This window comes from Bos grunniens, chromosome 15, assembly GCF_055505025.1.
Source record: "Bos grunniens cultivar Pamir isolate PY7600 chromosome 15, Bosgru_T2T1.0, whole genome shotgun sequence".
In the NCBI taxonomy this organism is placed as follows: domain Eukaryota; kingdom Metazoa; phylum Chordata; class Mammalia; order Artiodactyla; family Bovidae; genus Bos; species Bos grunniens.
In genome coordinates, this window is record NC_141179.1 from 62,398,686 (window position 1) to 62,411,165 (window position 12,480).

The window sequence follows — 12,480 nt, forward strand, 5'->3', positions numbered from 1 at the left end:
AAAATAAGTTATGGGAATGAAATGTACAGTGTGAGGAATGCGATCAATAGTAATATTATATCTTTGTATAGTGACAGATGGTTACTAGACTTATTGTGGTGATCATTTTGTAATGTATAGAAATATCAAATCACTATGTCATGCATCTGGAACTAACATACTGTTGTAGTCAATTAAACTTCAAAAACAAACAACTCATAGAATAAAAGATCACACTTGCAGTTACCAGAAGTAAGAAGTGGGGAGAGGTACAAACTTTCAGTTATAAGATAAATACTAGGGATTTAATGCACAAAATAAGGGCTTCCCTGGTAATTCAGCTGGTATAGAATCCACCTGCAATTCAGGAGACCCTGGTTCAATTCCTCGGTCAGGAAGATTTGCTGGAGAAGGAATAGGCTACCCATGCCAGTACTCTTGGGCTTCCCTGGTGGCTCAGCTGATAAAGAATCTGCCTGCAATGAGGGAGACCTGGGTTCAATCCCTGGGTTGGGAAGATCCCCTGGAGAAGGGAATGACTACCCACTTCAGTATTCTGGCCTGGAGAATCCCAAGGACTTTAGTCCATGGGGTCACAAAGAGTCAAACAAGACTGAGCAACTTTCACTTTCACTTCATGATGAATATACTTAATGCTACTGCTTGTTCTATATAAAACTTGCTAACAGTATGGATCCTAAAATTTCTCATCACAAGGAAAAGTTTTTTTTTCTTTTATTTTTTATCTGTATGAGATGATGGATGTTTACTAAACTTATTGCAGTAATCATTTCATGATGTACATAAGTCAAATCAGTATGCTCTATACCTTAAACTTACACAGTGCTGTATGTCTGGAGTTAGCTATGAGGTAATCATATTTCAATATATAATGGAACAAATTAATGCATTGTACACCTTGAACTTACACAATGTTATACATCTATTATAGGTCAATTTTAAAAAGTAATACATGTATTTCAAAAATAGAAGGAAACTGACGCCCCCAAATTCTAGGTTGTAGCACAGCCATGAATTGAAGAAAATTATATTTGGCTTTGGAAAACTTGTTTTAAGTCAAGAAAAACTTCAGAGGAAAGTGTCAAGTCAAACTGAGTTAAATTTTAAATTTCTAGAAACAGAGTGAAATCATTTGTTCAAAAAAAGCATTTCTTGCTCTTAATAACTAACAGTGCATTTTATAAGAATATAAAAAAAAAGAAAAAAATTTTGGAATAAAGCTTTGGTTTATAGTCCTTACCTTAGAATAAATACAACCATCAGTTCCAAACACCCACTTCTGAGAATCATCTCCTTTATGTCTGTAATGAAAATGTAATTTAGAGATTGATGACTTTTCTCCACATTAACACGTTTGTAGGTTTCAAGTAGAAATATCATTTCCACAGTCTGGCAGAAGGACTGGACATTGTAAGGATTTTCCCATGCTACTACCATCACTGCTACCTCTGCAGTTAAGCCTTTCCTAAGACAACTAATTGCTTTAGTACCCAAAGTTCTGTGAGGGTGTGCGAATGAGTGTGTATGTGTGTGTGCACGTGTGTGTATAACCAATGGCAACAGTGATTAAGAGTCTAGAGAATAAATAGAGTCAATAGGAATATTATAGGAATTTCCATCCCCAAAAATGATCCTCTGTGAGACAGAAAGAAGGGGGCTTAATTAAATAAAAGGATTCAGAGGATGAGAAGAAAAAAAAGATACTGTGGAAAATTAGGAACCTCAGGCACCTATTTCTCAAACAATTAGGAAATTTTATTAAGGAACATCAGATTTTCTGAGCTAAGTCTGAGTAAGAAAGAAAAACTAAGATGTGATGAAGCTAATCATGCCTAAATTAACTCATCACATATTCATTAATATTTAGAAACCTTACGGAGATAGGACAAATGAATTAAATTAAGTGTAATGGGATGTTAAACAAGACTTTTCCTACTGCCTCAGAGTTTTGACAGAAGCATCAATGGTTGAGAATAAGAGGTGTCAGGTAATGCTCTGTTCTAAAGCAAGGAACTATATGATCTGGGCAGAGCATGTAAAGGTACGTAATGGTTCAGCGCATGTTAGCCTTTCACCTACACCCACATTATATAAGAAAACGTGAAAAATTTCTGGGCATGTTGGGATGGGTGCTTATTAATAATGTAGGTCTCCAGGCCCCTATCCTCAGAGATTTTGATTCTTAAGGTCTGGACTCCCAGAAATATACATTACTAGGTATCACAAATGATTCCAATCACAAGAATTCTGGGGAATTTGGATGTGTGTGGTTTATGGAGCAGACTTTGGAAAACATTGAATTAGAGTGATGACAGCCAAGGAAAGAAAGGACCACGTACTTGAAGTATTATAGATTTGGTGATTAAATAAATGGGGTATGGGTTAGAAAGAGTAGGCAAGGTTAAGCCTTAAATGTCAAATTTAGGTAAAGAAGAACAAGACAGTATTAAAAGAAAATGAAATTAGAATATGAGAGGAAAGCAGAGATGTAAGGAATATGAAGGGTTCTGATAATTAAAGACTGGTAACAGAAATAAATGAAGCTGGCTGGAACTAATGTGAGGGCTGCCACTGGGAACTGTGAAGAACACAGCAAACTGGAGGGTATATGTGCCATCCAGAGGGGGAATAATGGTGTCGTGAGAGGATGAAAGTTCAGTGTTGCCCATTCTGATTTTTTCAATAAATGCCAGTAATTTTTTGCATGAAATCTCCCTATTTCTATAAGCTAATGCTGTTGCTGCTGCTGCTAAGTCGCTTCAGTCGTGTCCAACTCTGTGTGACCCCATAGATGGCAGCCCACCAGGCTCCCCCATCCCTGGGATTCTCCAGGCAAGAACACTGGAGTGGGTTGCCATTTCCTTCTCCAATGCATGAAAATGAAAAGTGAAAGTGAAGTCACTCAGCCGTGTCCGACTCTTAGTGACCCCATGGACTGCAGCCCACCAGGCTCCTCCGTCCATGGGGTTTTCTAGGCAAGAGTACTGGAGTGGGGTGCCATTGCCTTCTCCCTATAAGCGAATAACTAATTACAAATACTATAATAATGTCCAAATCAAACAAAATCCATAGGTCCCCAGTTTTTACTGTCCATAATCTAACCTCTGTGTGTAAATGGATGTGTGTATATGTGTCTGTATCTATGTGTGCATATTGCTTTAAGTTTATGAATTTAACAGTACAGGCCAGATCCTATAATCCATGTTCTTTAAAAACTGAAGCAAAATCCACATTAAATGATGGTGTTTTAAAAAAAAAGATCTTTGATTCAATTGGTTTGTCTAATTGATGCCCCAAATATCTTTTAGAAAGAAGCATTTTTTTATTTTTTGGTTTATGATTTTTATGGTTTTGAGATCAATTGATAATGACATTGTTGGTTTGTCTTTCATCCTCTCAAGGTCTCATACACATCACAGACAATTATTAAAAGACAAACAAGTGCAAGCACTTACAATATTGATTAAGAATAAGATGAGTGACGCCAAATGAGACATAACTGAACTAATGAGGCATGATATGCTTATCATATTCTTTGTGAGTTGTCAGGTTGCTATCTTAAGTGCTAGTTCTATTATTTTTAGCATATAAAAGGCAATGTCTTAATTTACAGCTTTGCTAAAATCACATGGTATCAATACTACTTAGGAGAAGAGGAAAAATTTTTACCGCTAATAGTTGCTGCCACATGAGGATATTTATTGTTATATAATGAAATATGGTTGTATTTTTAAAGAAATAAAACACAAGCATTTCAGATACTCTGGAAAAGGTAAACTTATCCAGAGGTGAGTGAGTTCTAAAAATCCTGGTCCTTACAAAATATAGCCTGACAATAGATTTTGTTTCTCAAAGGCAAGCTGCATCAATACAAAGGCAAAAATCCTCATCTGTATAGAGGACCTCCTTTTTCTCCTGCCCATCCTAAACTCCTCCTTCTCTTCCTTGATCTCTTTCCTTCCTTTCTAAATAAACCAAATCTTTTCTTGTAAATACAGATGTTTCAAGTTAAACTTACAACAGTTATATTTTGTTTTTAATTATCATCTTTTTCCATTCCCAAGTTCTCTTCTCTATAGGCAATAAGGACATTGAGTTTAAGCTTTAATCCCACCCAATTCCACAATAATCCTGGCCAGAGTAGGAAGTCATCTCAGGGCCCTAAGACCAGATCAGCACCAGCTTCAGTACGCAGTGAGTCCAGGGAGAGCCCTGGGCATGAAGAGCATGCTCATCAAGCTGCATATAACCTTTCCACAATCTGCCATTTTTACCTTGACCACGGATCACACTGACTGGTTTTCCTTCACCATTTCCTTCTAAAATAACCGCTTAGTCATTCCCTACTCATCATTTTATCTTTTGGGTTTTTCCTTAGGTTTTTTTTTTTTTTTTCTCTTTTTGTAATTACTAAAAACAACTTTAGTGGGAAATAACTGAAAGTATTATAAAACATTATACAACTGACAGGCACATATTTAAAGCAAAAAATTTGCTAAGTTTTGAAACATGTGTACACATTTTAAAGTATCACAACCACCAAGATAATGAAGATATATCCAGAGCTCTCACCCCCAAAAAACCACCCCCAAAGTTTCTGTGTTCTCTTTTGTAATCATGCCCTCCTGTCCCTTCCTACCTTCCTATCTCCAGGCAAACACTGATCTTCCCAGATTAGTTGTCATTGTTCAGTAGCTCAGTTATGTCTGACTCTGCAACCCCACAGACTGCAGCATGCCAGACTTCCCTGTCCTTCACCAACTCCCGGAGCTTGCTCAAACTCATGTTCATTGAGTCAGTGATGCCATGCAACCATCTCATCATCCATCATCCCCTTCTCCTCCTGCCTTCAATCTTTCCCAGCATCAGGGTCTTTTCTAATGAGTCGGCTCTTCACATCAGGTGGCCAAAGTATTGGAGCTTCAGCTTCAGCATCAGTCCTTTCAATGAATATTCAGGACTGATTTCCTTTAGGATTGACTGGTTTGACCTCTTTGCAGTCCAAGGGACTCCCAGGAGACTTCTCTAACACCACAGTTAAAAAGCATCAATTCTTCAGCCTCAATCTTCTTTATGATCCAACCCTCACATCCATACATGACTACTGGAAAAACCGTAGCTTTGACTAGACGGACCTTTGTTGGCAAAGTAACGTCTCTGCTTTTTAATATACTGTCTTCATGGCTACAGTCACCATCTGCATCTAGATTAGTTAGGACTCTCTAAAATTTTATGCAAAGGCAATCAAACAATACATACCCTTAATGGGTTTGTTTCTTCTCCTCAATACAATTGTTTTGAGATTCATCCATATTGTTGCGTGAATCAAGAATTAGTTCCTTGAAGGCAATGGCACCCCACTCCAGTACTCTTGCTTAGAAAATCCTATAGATGGAGGAGCCTGTTAGGCTGCAATCCATGGGGTCGCTAAGAGTCGGACACGACTGAGCGACTTCACATTCACTTTTCACTTTCATGCATTGGAGAAGGAAATGGCAGCCCACTCCAGTGTTCTTGCCTGGAGAATCCCAGGGACGGGGGAGCCTGGTGGGCTGCCGTCTGTGGGGTAGCACAGAGTCGGACATGACTGAAGTGACTTAGCATAGCATAGCATACACTATAATTTATCGTTCACCTATGGATGGACATTTTGGTTGTTTCAAGTTTTTACTTTTGGCTTTAGAAATAAAGCTGCTATAAACATTTATGTACAAGTCTTCATAAGGACTTTCATATTCCTTGAATAATCGAGGAGAGGCTGGGCAATAAACTACAGGTATGTATATACCTACCTGTATATAAATATAAATACACACACATATGTGTGTGTTTGTGTGTACATATATGTATGTATTTGTTGTTGTTCAGTTGCTAAGTCATGTCTGACTCCTTGTGACCCCCTGGACTGCAGCATACCAGGCCTCCCTGTCCCTCACCACCTCCTGGAGTTTGCCCAAGTTCACGTTCATTGAATCGGTAATGCCATCCTACCATCTCATCCTCTGCCACCCTCTTCTCCTTTTGCCTTCAATGTTTCCCAGCATCAGGGTCTTTTCCAATGCTCAGCTCAGTATTGGAGCTTCAGCTTTAACATCAGTCCTTTCGGTGAGTATTCAGGGTTGATTTCCTTTAGGATTGATTGGTTTGATCTCCTTGCTGTCCTAGGGACTCACAAGAATTTTCTCTATCACCACAGTTTGAAAGCATCAATTATTTAATGCTTAGCCTTCTTTTGGAGAAGGAAATGGCAACCCACTCCAGTATTCTTGCCTGGAAAATCCCAGGGATGAGGGAGCCTGGTGGGCTGCTGTCTATGGGGTCGCACAGAGTCGGACACGACTGAAGCGACTTAGCAACAGCAGCCTTCTTTATGGTCCAACTCTCACATCCATACATGACTGCTGGAAAGACCATAGCTTTGAATATACAGACCTTGGTCAGCAAAGTGATGTCTCTGCTTTTTAATATGCGGCCTAGGTTTGTCATAGCTTTTCTTCCAAGAAGCAATGTCTTCTAATTTAATGGCTGCAGTCACCACCCGCAGTGGTTTTGTAAATATACATATATGTGTATATTTCAGGAGGGTATCAATTATTTTCCAAAGTTTTGAAGCATTTATATTTCTACCAACTATGTAGAAACCATGTACCAACTATGAGGGTTCAGTTGTTCCACATTCTCACCAGCATTCAATATGGTCACATTTTAAACACTGGACTCTACTACATATGTGGTGTTACTTAATTTTAGTTGTATTTTATATTCCCCTAATATTTAGCATCAAGGCTGTATATTGTCACCCTGCTTATTTAACTTATATGGAGAGTACATCATGAGGAACACTGGACTGGATGAAGCACAAACTGGAATCAAGATTGCCAGGAAAAATATCAATAACCTCAGACATGCAGATGACACCACCCTTATGGCAGAAAGTGAATAGGAAATTTTGATGAAAGTGAAAGAGGAGAGTGAAAAAAATTGTCTTAAAACTCAACATTCAGAAAACTAAGATCATGGCATCTGGCCCCATCAATTCATGGCAAATAGATGGAGAAACAGTGGAAATAGTGACAGACTTTATTTGGGGGGCTCCAAAATCAATGTAGATGGTGACTGCAGCCATGAAATTAAAAGATGTTTTCTCCTTGGAAGAAAAATTATGACCAACTAAATGGCATATTATAAAGCAGAGACATTACTTTGCCAACAAAGGTCCATCTAGTAAAAGCTATTGTTTTTCCAATGGTCATGTATGGATGTGAGAATTGGACCATAAAGAAAGCTGAGCGCCGAAGGATTGATGCTTTTGAACTGTGGTGTTGGAGGAGACTCTTGAAAGAACCTTGGACTGCAAGGAGATCCAACCAGTTCATCCTAAAGGAAATCAGTCCTAAATATTCTTGGGAAGGACTGATGCTGAAGCTGAAACTCCAAATCTTTGGCCACCTGATGCAAAGTACTGACTCATTGGAAAAGACCCTGATGCTGGGAAAGATTGAAGGCAGAAGGAGATGGGGATGACAGAGGATGAGGTGGTTGGATGGCATCACCGACTCAACGGACATGAGTTTGAGTAAACTCTGGGAGTTGGTGATGGACAGGGAGGCCTGGCGTGCTGCAGTCCATGGCGTCGCAGAGTCAGACATGACTGAGCAACTGAACTGAACTGACTGAATGATTAGCATCTATTCATATGCCAACTGTGTATCTTCCTTGTTACAGTATTTGTCCAAATCATTTACCTGCCCGTTTTTCTTGAGTTGTGTGTATTCTGCAAATATCTATTGTTTGAAGATATTTCTCCCTAAGTGTCACTTGTCTTGTCATTCTCTTAACAATACCTTTCAAAGAGCAGAAAGTCTTAATTTTAATGAAGTCCAATTTATCGATTTATATTTTCGTGGATCATGTTTTTGACATCATATGTAAGAAAGTTTGGTTAATACAAGATCACAAATATTTTCTCCTTTGCTTTTGTCTGGAATATTCAATTTTATTTTTTACATTTAAGTCTATAATCCATTTTGAGCTAACTACTGTTTATTGTATTACATACAATCAGTTTTTTTTATATATTGATATCCAATTGTTCCATCACCATTAGTCAAAAAAAAGAAAATCCTTTTTCCACTGAATTTCTCTTGCAATTTTGTCAAAAGTCAATTGGCCGTATATGTGTGGATCTATTTCTGGATCTTCTATCCTGTTCTATTGATCCAATTGTCTACTTTGGTGCCAATAGCATGCCGTTTTTCATTACTGCTATTTGATTTTTTTGTGTTTTTATTTTCATTACTTTTATTTTACAGTAAGTCTTGAGATCAGGTAATTTTGTTCTTTTTAAAGTTGTTTTGCCTATTCTAGATCTTTTGCAATTCTATATGGATTTTAAAATTACCTTGATACCTTTTATAAAGAAACTTTCTGGGATTTCTATTGAGATTGCATTAAATCTATAGGTCAATTTGAAGAGAATGGACATCATAACCATACAGAGTCTTTCAATCCATGGATACAGTATATCCCTGCATCTATTTAGGTCTTCTTTACTCTTACTCAGCAATGTTTTGTAGCTTTCAGTACACAAGTCTTGTATGTATTTTATCTGATTCATATTGAAGCATGTCATACTTTTGATGTTATTATAATTGGCATTTAAAAATTTTAACTTCTAAAGTTGCTTGTTGTTAGTGTACAGGAATACAAATAACATATATATATATGTATACACATATATATATTGTTTATATATGTATATACATATATATATTGATCTCAAGCCCTCAAACTTGCTAAACTCATTTATTAGTTGTAGACATTGTTTGTAGTTTTCATAGGATTTTCTACATAGATAATTATACCATTTGAAATTAAAGTCAGAAGATATGGGAATACCAGACCACCTGACCTGCCTCTTGAGAAACCTGTATACAGGTCAGGAAGCAACAGTTAGAACTGGACATGGAACATCAGACTGGTTCCAAATAGGAAAAGGAGTACGTCAAGGCTGTATATTGTCACCCTGCTTATTTAACTTATATGCAGAGTACATCATGAGAAACACTGGGCTGGAGGAAGCACAAGCTGGAATCAAGATTGCCAGGAGAAATATCAATAACCTCAGATATGCAGAGGACACCACCCTTATGGCAGAAAGTGAAGAAGAACTGAAGAGCCTCTTGATGAAAGTGAAAGAAGAGAGTGAAAAAGTTGGCTTAAAGCTCAACATTCAGAAAACGAAGATCATGGCATCTGGTCCCATCACTTCATGGGAAATAGATGGGGAAACAGTGGAAACAGTGGCTGACTTTATTTTGGAGGGCTCCAAAATCACTGCAGATGGTGATTGCAGCTATGAAATTAAGATACTTGCTCCTTGGAAGAAAAGTTATGACCAACCTAGATAGCATATTGAAAAGCAGAGACATTACTTTGCCAACAAAGATCTGTCTAGTCAAGGCTATGGTTTTTCCAGTGGTCATGTATGGATGTGAGAGTTGAACTATAAAGAAAGCTGAGTGCCGAAGAATTGATGCTTTTCAACTGTGGTGTTGGAAAAATCTCTTGAGAGTCCCTTGGACTGCAAGGAGATCTGACAGTCCATCCTAAGGAGATTAGTCCTGGGTATTCATTGGAGGGACTGATGTTGAAGCTGAAATTCCAATACTCTGGCCACCTGATGCACAGAGCTGACTCATTTGAAAAGACCCTGATGCTGGGAGGGATTGAGGGCAGGAGGAGAAGGGGACGACAGAAGATGAGGTGGTTGGATGGCATCACCGACATGATAGACATGGGTTTGGGTGGACTCCAGGAGCTGGTGATGGACAGTGAGGCCTGGCATGCTGTGGTTCATGGGGTCACAAAGAGTCGGACACAACTGAGTGACTGAACTGAACTGAACTTACTTCTTCAATTCATATCTAGATGTCTTTTATTTCTTTTCCCTTTCTTATTATACTGGCTATAGTTTTCTATGCATTGCTGAATAGGTGAGAGTAGACAATCTTGCCTTGTTTTGACTTTAGGAGGAAGCACTAGTCTTTCATCATTAAATATGTCAGTTGTATGTTTTTTTGTAGATGCCCTTTGTCATATTGACAAAGTTCCCTTCTATTCAGTTTTCTGAATAGAAAACTTTCTATTAGGAAGGGATTCTGACCTTTGTTAAAAGCTTTTCCTATATCAATTTGATGTTTGTGATTTTTTTTCCTTTTCAGTCTGCCAATTGAGTGATTTACATTGATTGATTTTCAACTTCATTCTCCTGGGATAAACACTGCTTGGTCATGATATATTGTCTTTTTTATTGTATTCAACTTGTTAAAATGTTAAGAATTTTTTGCATTTATGTTCACAAGGGATATTGGTCTATGATTCTCTTTTCCTATAATGTCTGTCTGATTTCTGCTTTCAGAATAATATTGGCCTCTTAGAATTAGCTAGGAAGTATTCCCTCTTCTATTTTCTATGTAAGGAAATGGAGACTTGACATATTTGAAAGAATTCCCAAGTGAAGCTAGGGAAATCATCTGAATCTGAGGTTCTCTTTGTGGGAAAGTTTTTAACTAAAAATTTAATTTCTTTAAGAGATCCAGGACTATTCAGCTTACCTATTTCTTCTTGAGTAGACACTGGCAATTTGTGCCCTTGAAGAAATTGGTCTTTAATCATCTCAGTTCCCTGGTGGCTTAGAGGGTAAAGTGTCCGCCTGCAATGCGGGAGATCCGGGTTCAATCCCTGAGTTGGGAAGATCCCCTGGAGAAGGAAATGGCAACCCACTCCAGTACTCTTGCCTGGAAAATCCCATGGACGGAGGAGCCTGGGAGGCTAAAGTCCATGGGGTCGCAAAGAGTCAGACACGACTGAGTGACTTCACTTTATTTTTGTTCAAAATATTCCATTATCTCTTTAATAACTGTGATATCACCTCTCTCATTCCTGATATTGGTAATTTGTGTCCTATTCCTTAATTTCCTGAGTAGTCTGGCTAGAGGTTTATCAGTTTCTTTGATCTTTGAAAAAAAAAAAAACAGCTTTTGATTTTGCTGATTTTTCTCTTTTTTTCCTATTTTCTATTTCATTGATTTCTACTCTAACTTTTATTATTTTCTGTCTTCTGATTACTTTGAGTTCGATTTGCTCTTCTTACTCTAGCTTCTCCAAATGGGAGCTGAGGTCACTGACTTGCTGTCTTTCTTCTTAGCTCAGTTGGTAAAGAATCCGCCTGTAATGCAGAAGACCCTGGTTTGATTCCTGGGTTGGGAAGATCTGCTGGAGAAGGGATAGGCTACACACTCCAGTATTCTTGGGCTTTCCTTGTGGACCAGATGAAAAAGAATCTGCCTGAAATGCAGAAGACCTGGGTTCGATCCCTGGGTTGGGAAGATCCCCTGGAAAAGGGAAATACTACCCACTCCAGTATTCTGGCCTGGAGAATTCCATGGACATTTTAGTCCATGGGTCACAAAGAGTTGGACACAACTGAGCAACTTTCACTTTTACTTCTTTCCTTATATAGGTATTTACAGAAATTTCCATCTAAGAACTTCTTGGGCAGCATCCCACAGTTTTTAATATGTGTATTTTCATTTTCATTCAGTTCAAAAATACTTGCTAATTTCCATTTTGATTTCTTCTTTGGTTCTTGGGTCATTTAGAAATGTGTTACTTATGTCCAGATACTTGGGGGTTTTCCAGAAAGCTTTCTGCTATTTTTTTTTTTTTAAGTATGGCTGATTTACAGTGTTACGTTAACTTCTGATGTACAGCAAAGTGATTCAGTTATACATACACATATACTTTCTTTTTTATGTTCTTTTCTATTATGGCTTATCACAGGATATTAAATAAATTTCCCTGTGCTATACAGTATGACCTTGTTGTGAAATCTGTCTGATTTCTAGTGTAATTCTATTATGGCCAGAGAATCTTTTTTATAATATTTAAATTCTGTTAAATGTATTGAGATTTGTTTTATAGCTAGAATATACTCCATTTGATTTAATATACTGTTCCTTTAAATGAATATGTCTTTTGCTGTTCTTGGGTATGTTCTATAAATATCAGTTAGGTCAAGTTGATTGACAGTGTTGTTCTAGTCTTTTGTATCCTCACAGTTTCCTCCTCACATGTTCTATCGATATTGAAATAGGATATTGTTTAACTTATAGGACATCCTTAACTTATCCGTCTACTTTCAGTTGATATCATTGTTGTTATTTAGTTGCTAAGTCATATCTGACTCTTTTGTGATCCATGGACTGTAGCCTGCCAGGTTCCTCTGTCCATGGGATTTCTCAGGCAAGAATATTGGAGTGGGTTGCCATTTCTTTTCCCAGAGGATCTTCCTGACCCAGAGATTGAACCTGCATCTCCTGCATTACAGGTGGATTCTTACTGCTGAGCCACTGGATATCATACCACTTGAGAAATACAGTATGAGAATCTTTCTTCCATTTTTCCTATTGGTATTTG

General features: G+C 37.8%; 1 protein-coding gene across 6 annotated transcripts in view; it reads right to left on the minus strand.

Annotated features, from left to right (window-relative positions):
* The window catches only part of DCDC1 (doublecortin domain containing 1), a 472,274-nt gene that overhangs the window by 190,361 nt on the left and 269,433 nt on the right, over nt 1–12,480 (minus strand). For all 6 annotated transcript variants that reach the window (XM_086340929.1, XM_086340926.1, XM_086340925.1 and 3 more), the window contains one exon: nt 1,241–1,301. In XM_086340929.1, the coding sequence (XP_086197055.1) occupies nt 1,241–1,301 (61 nt within the window). The remainder of the gene's footprint in view (nt 1–1,240; nt 1,302–12,480) is intronic.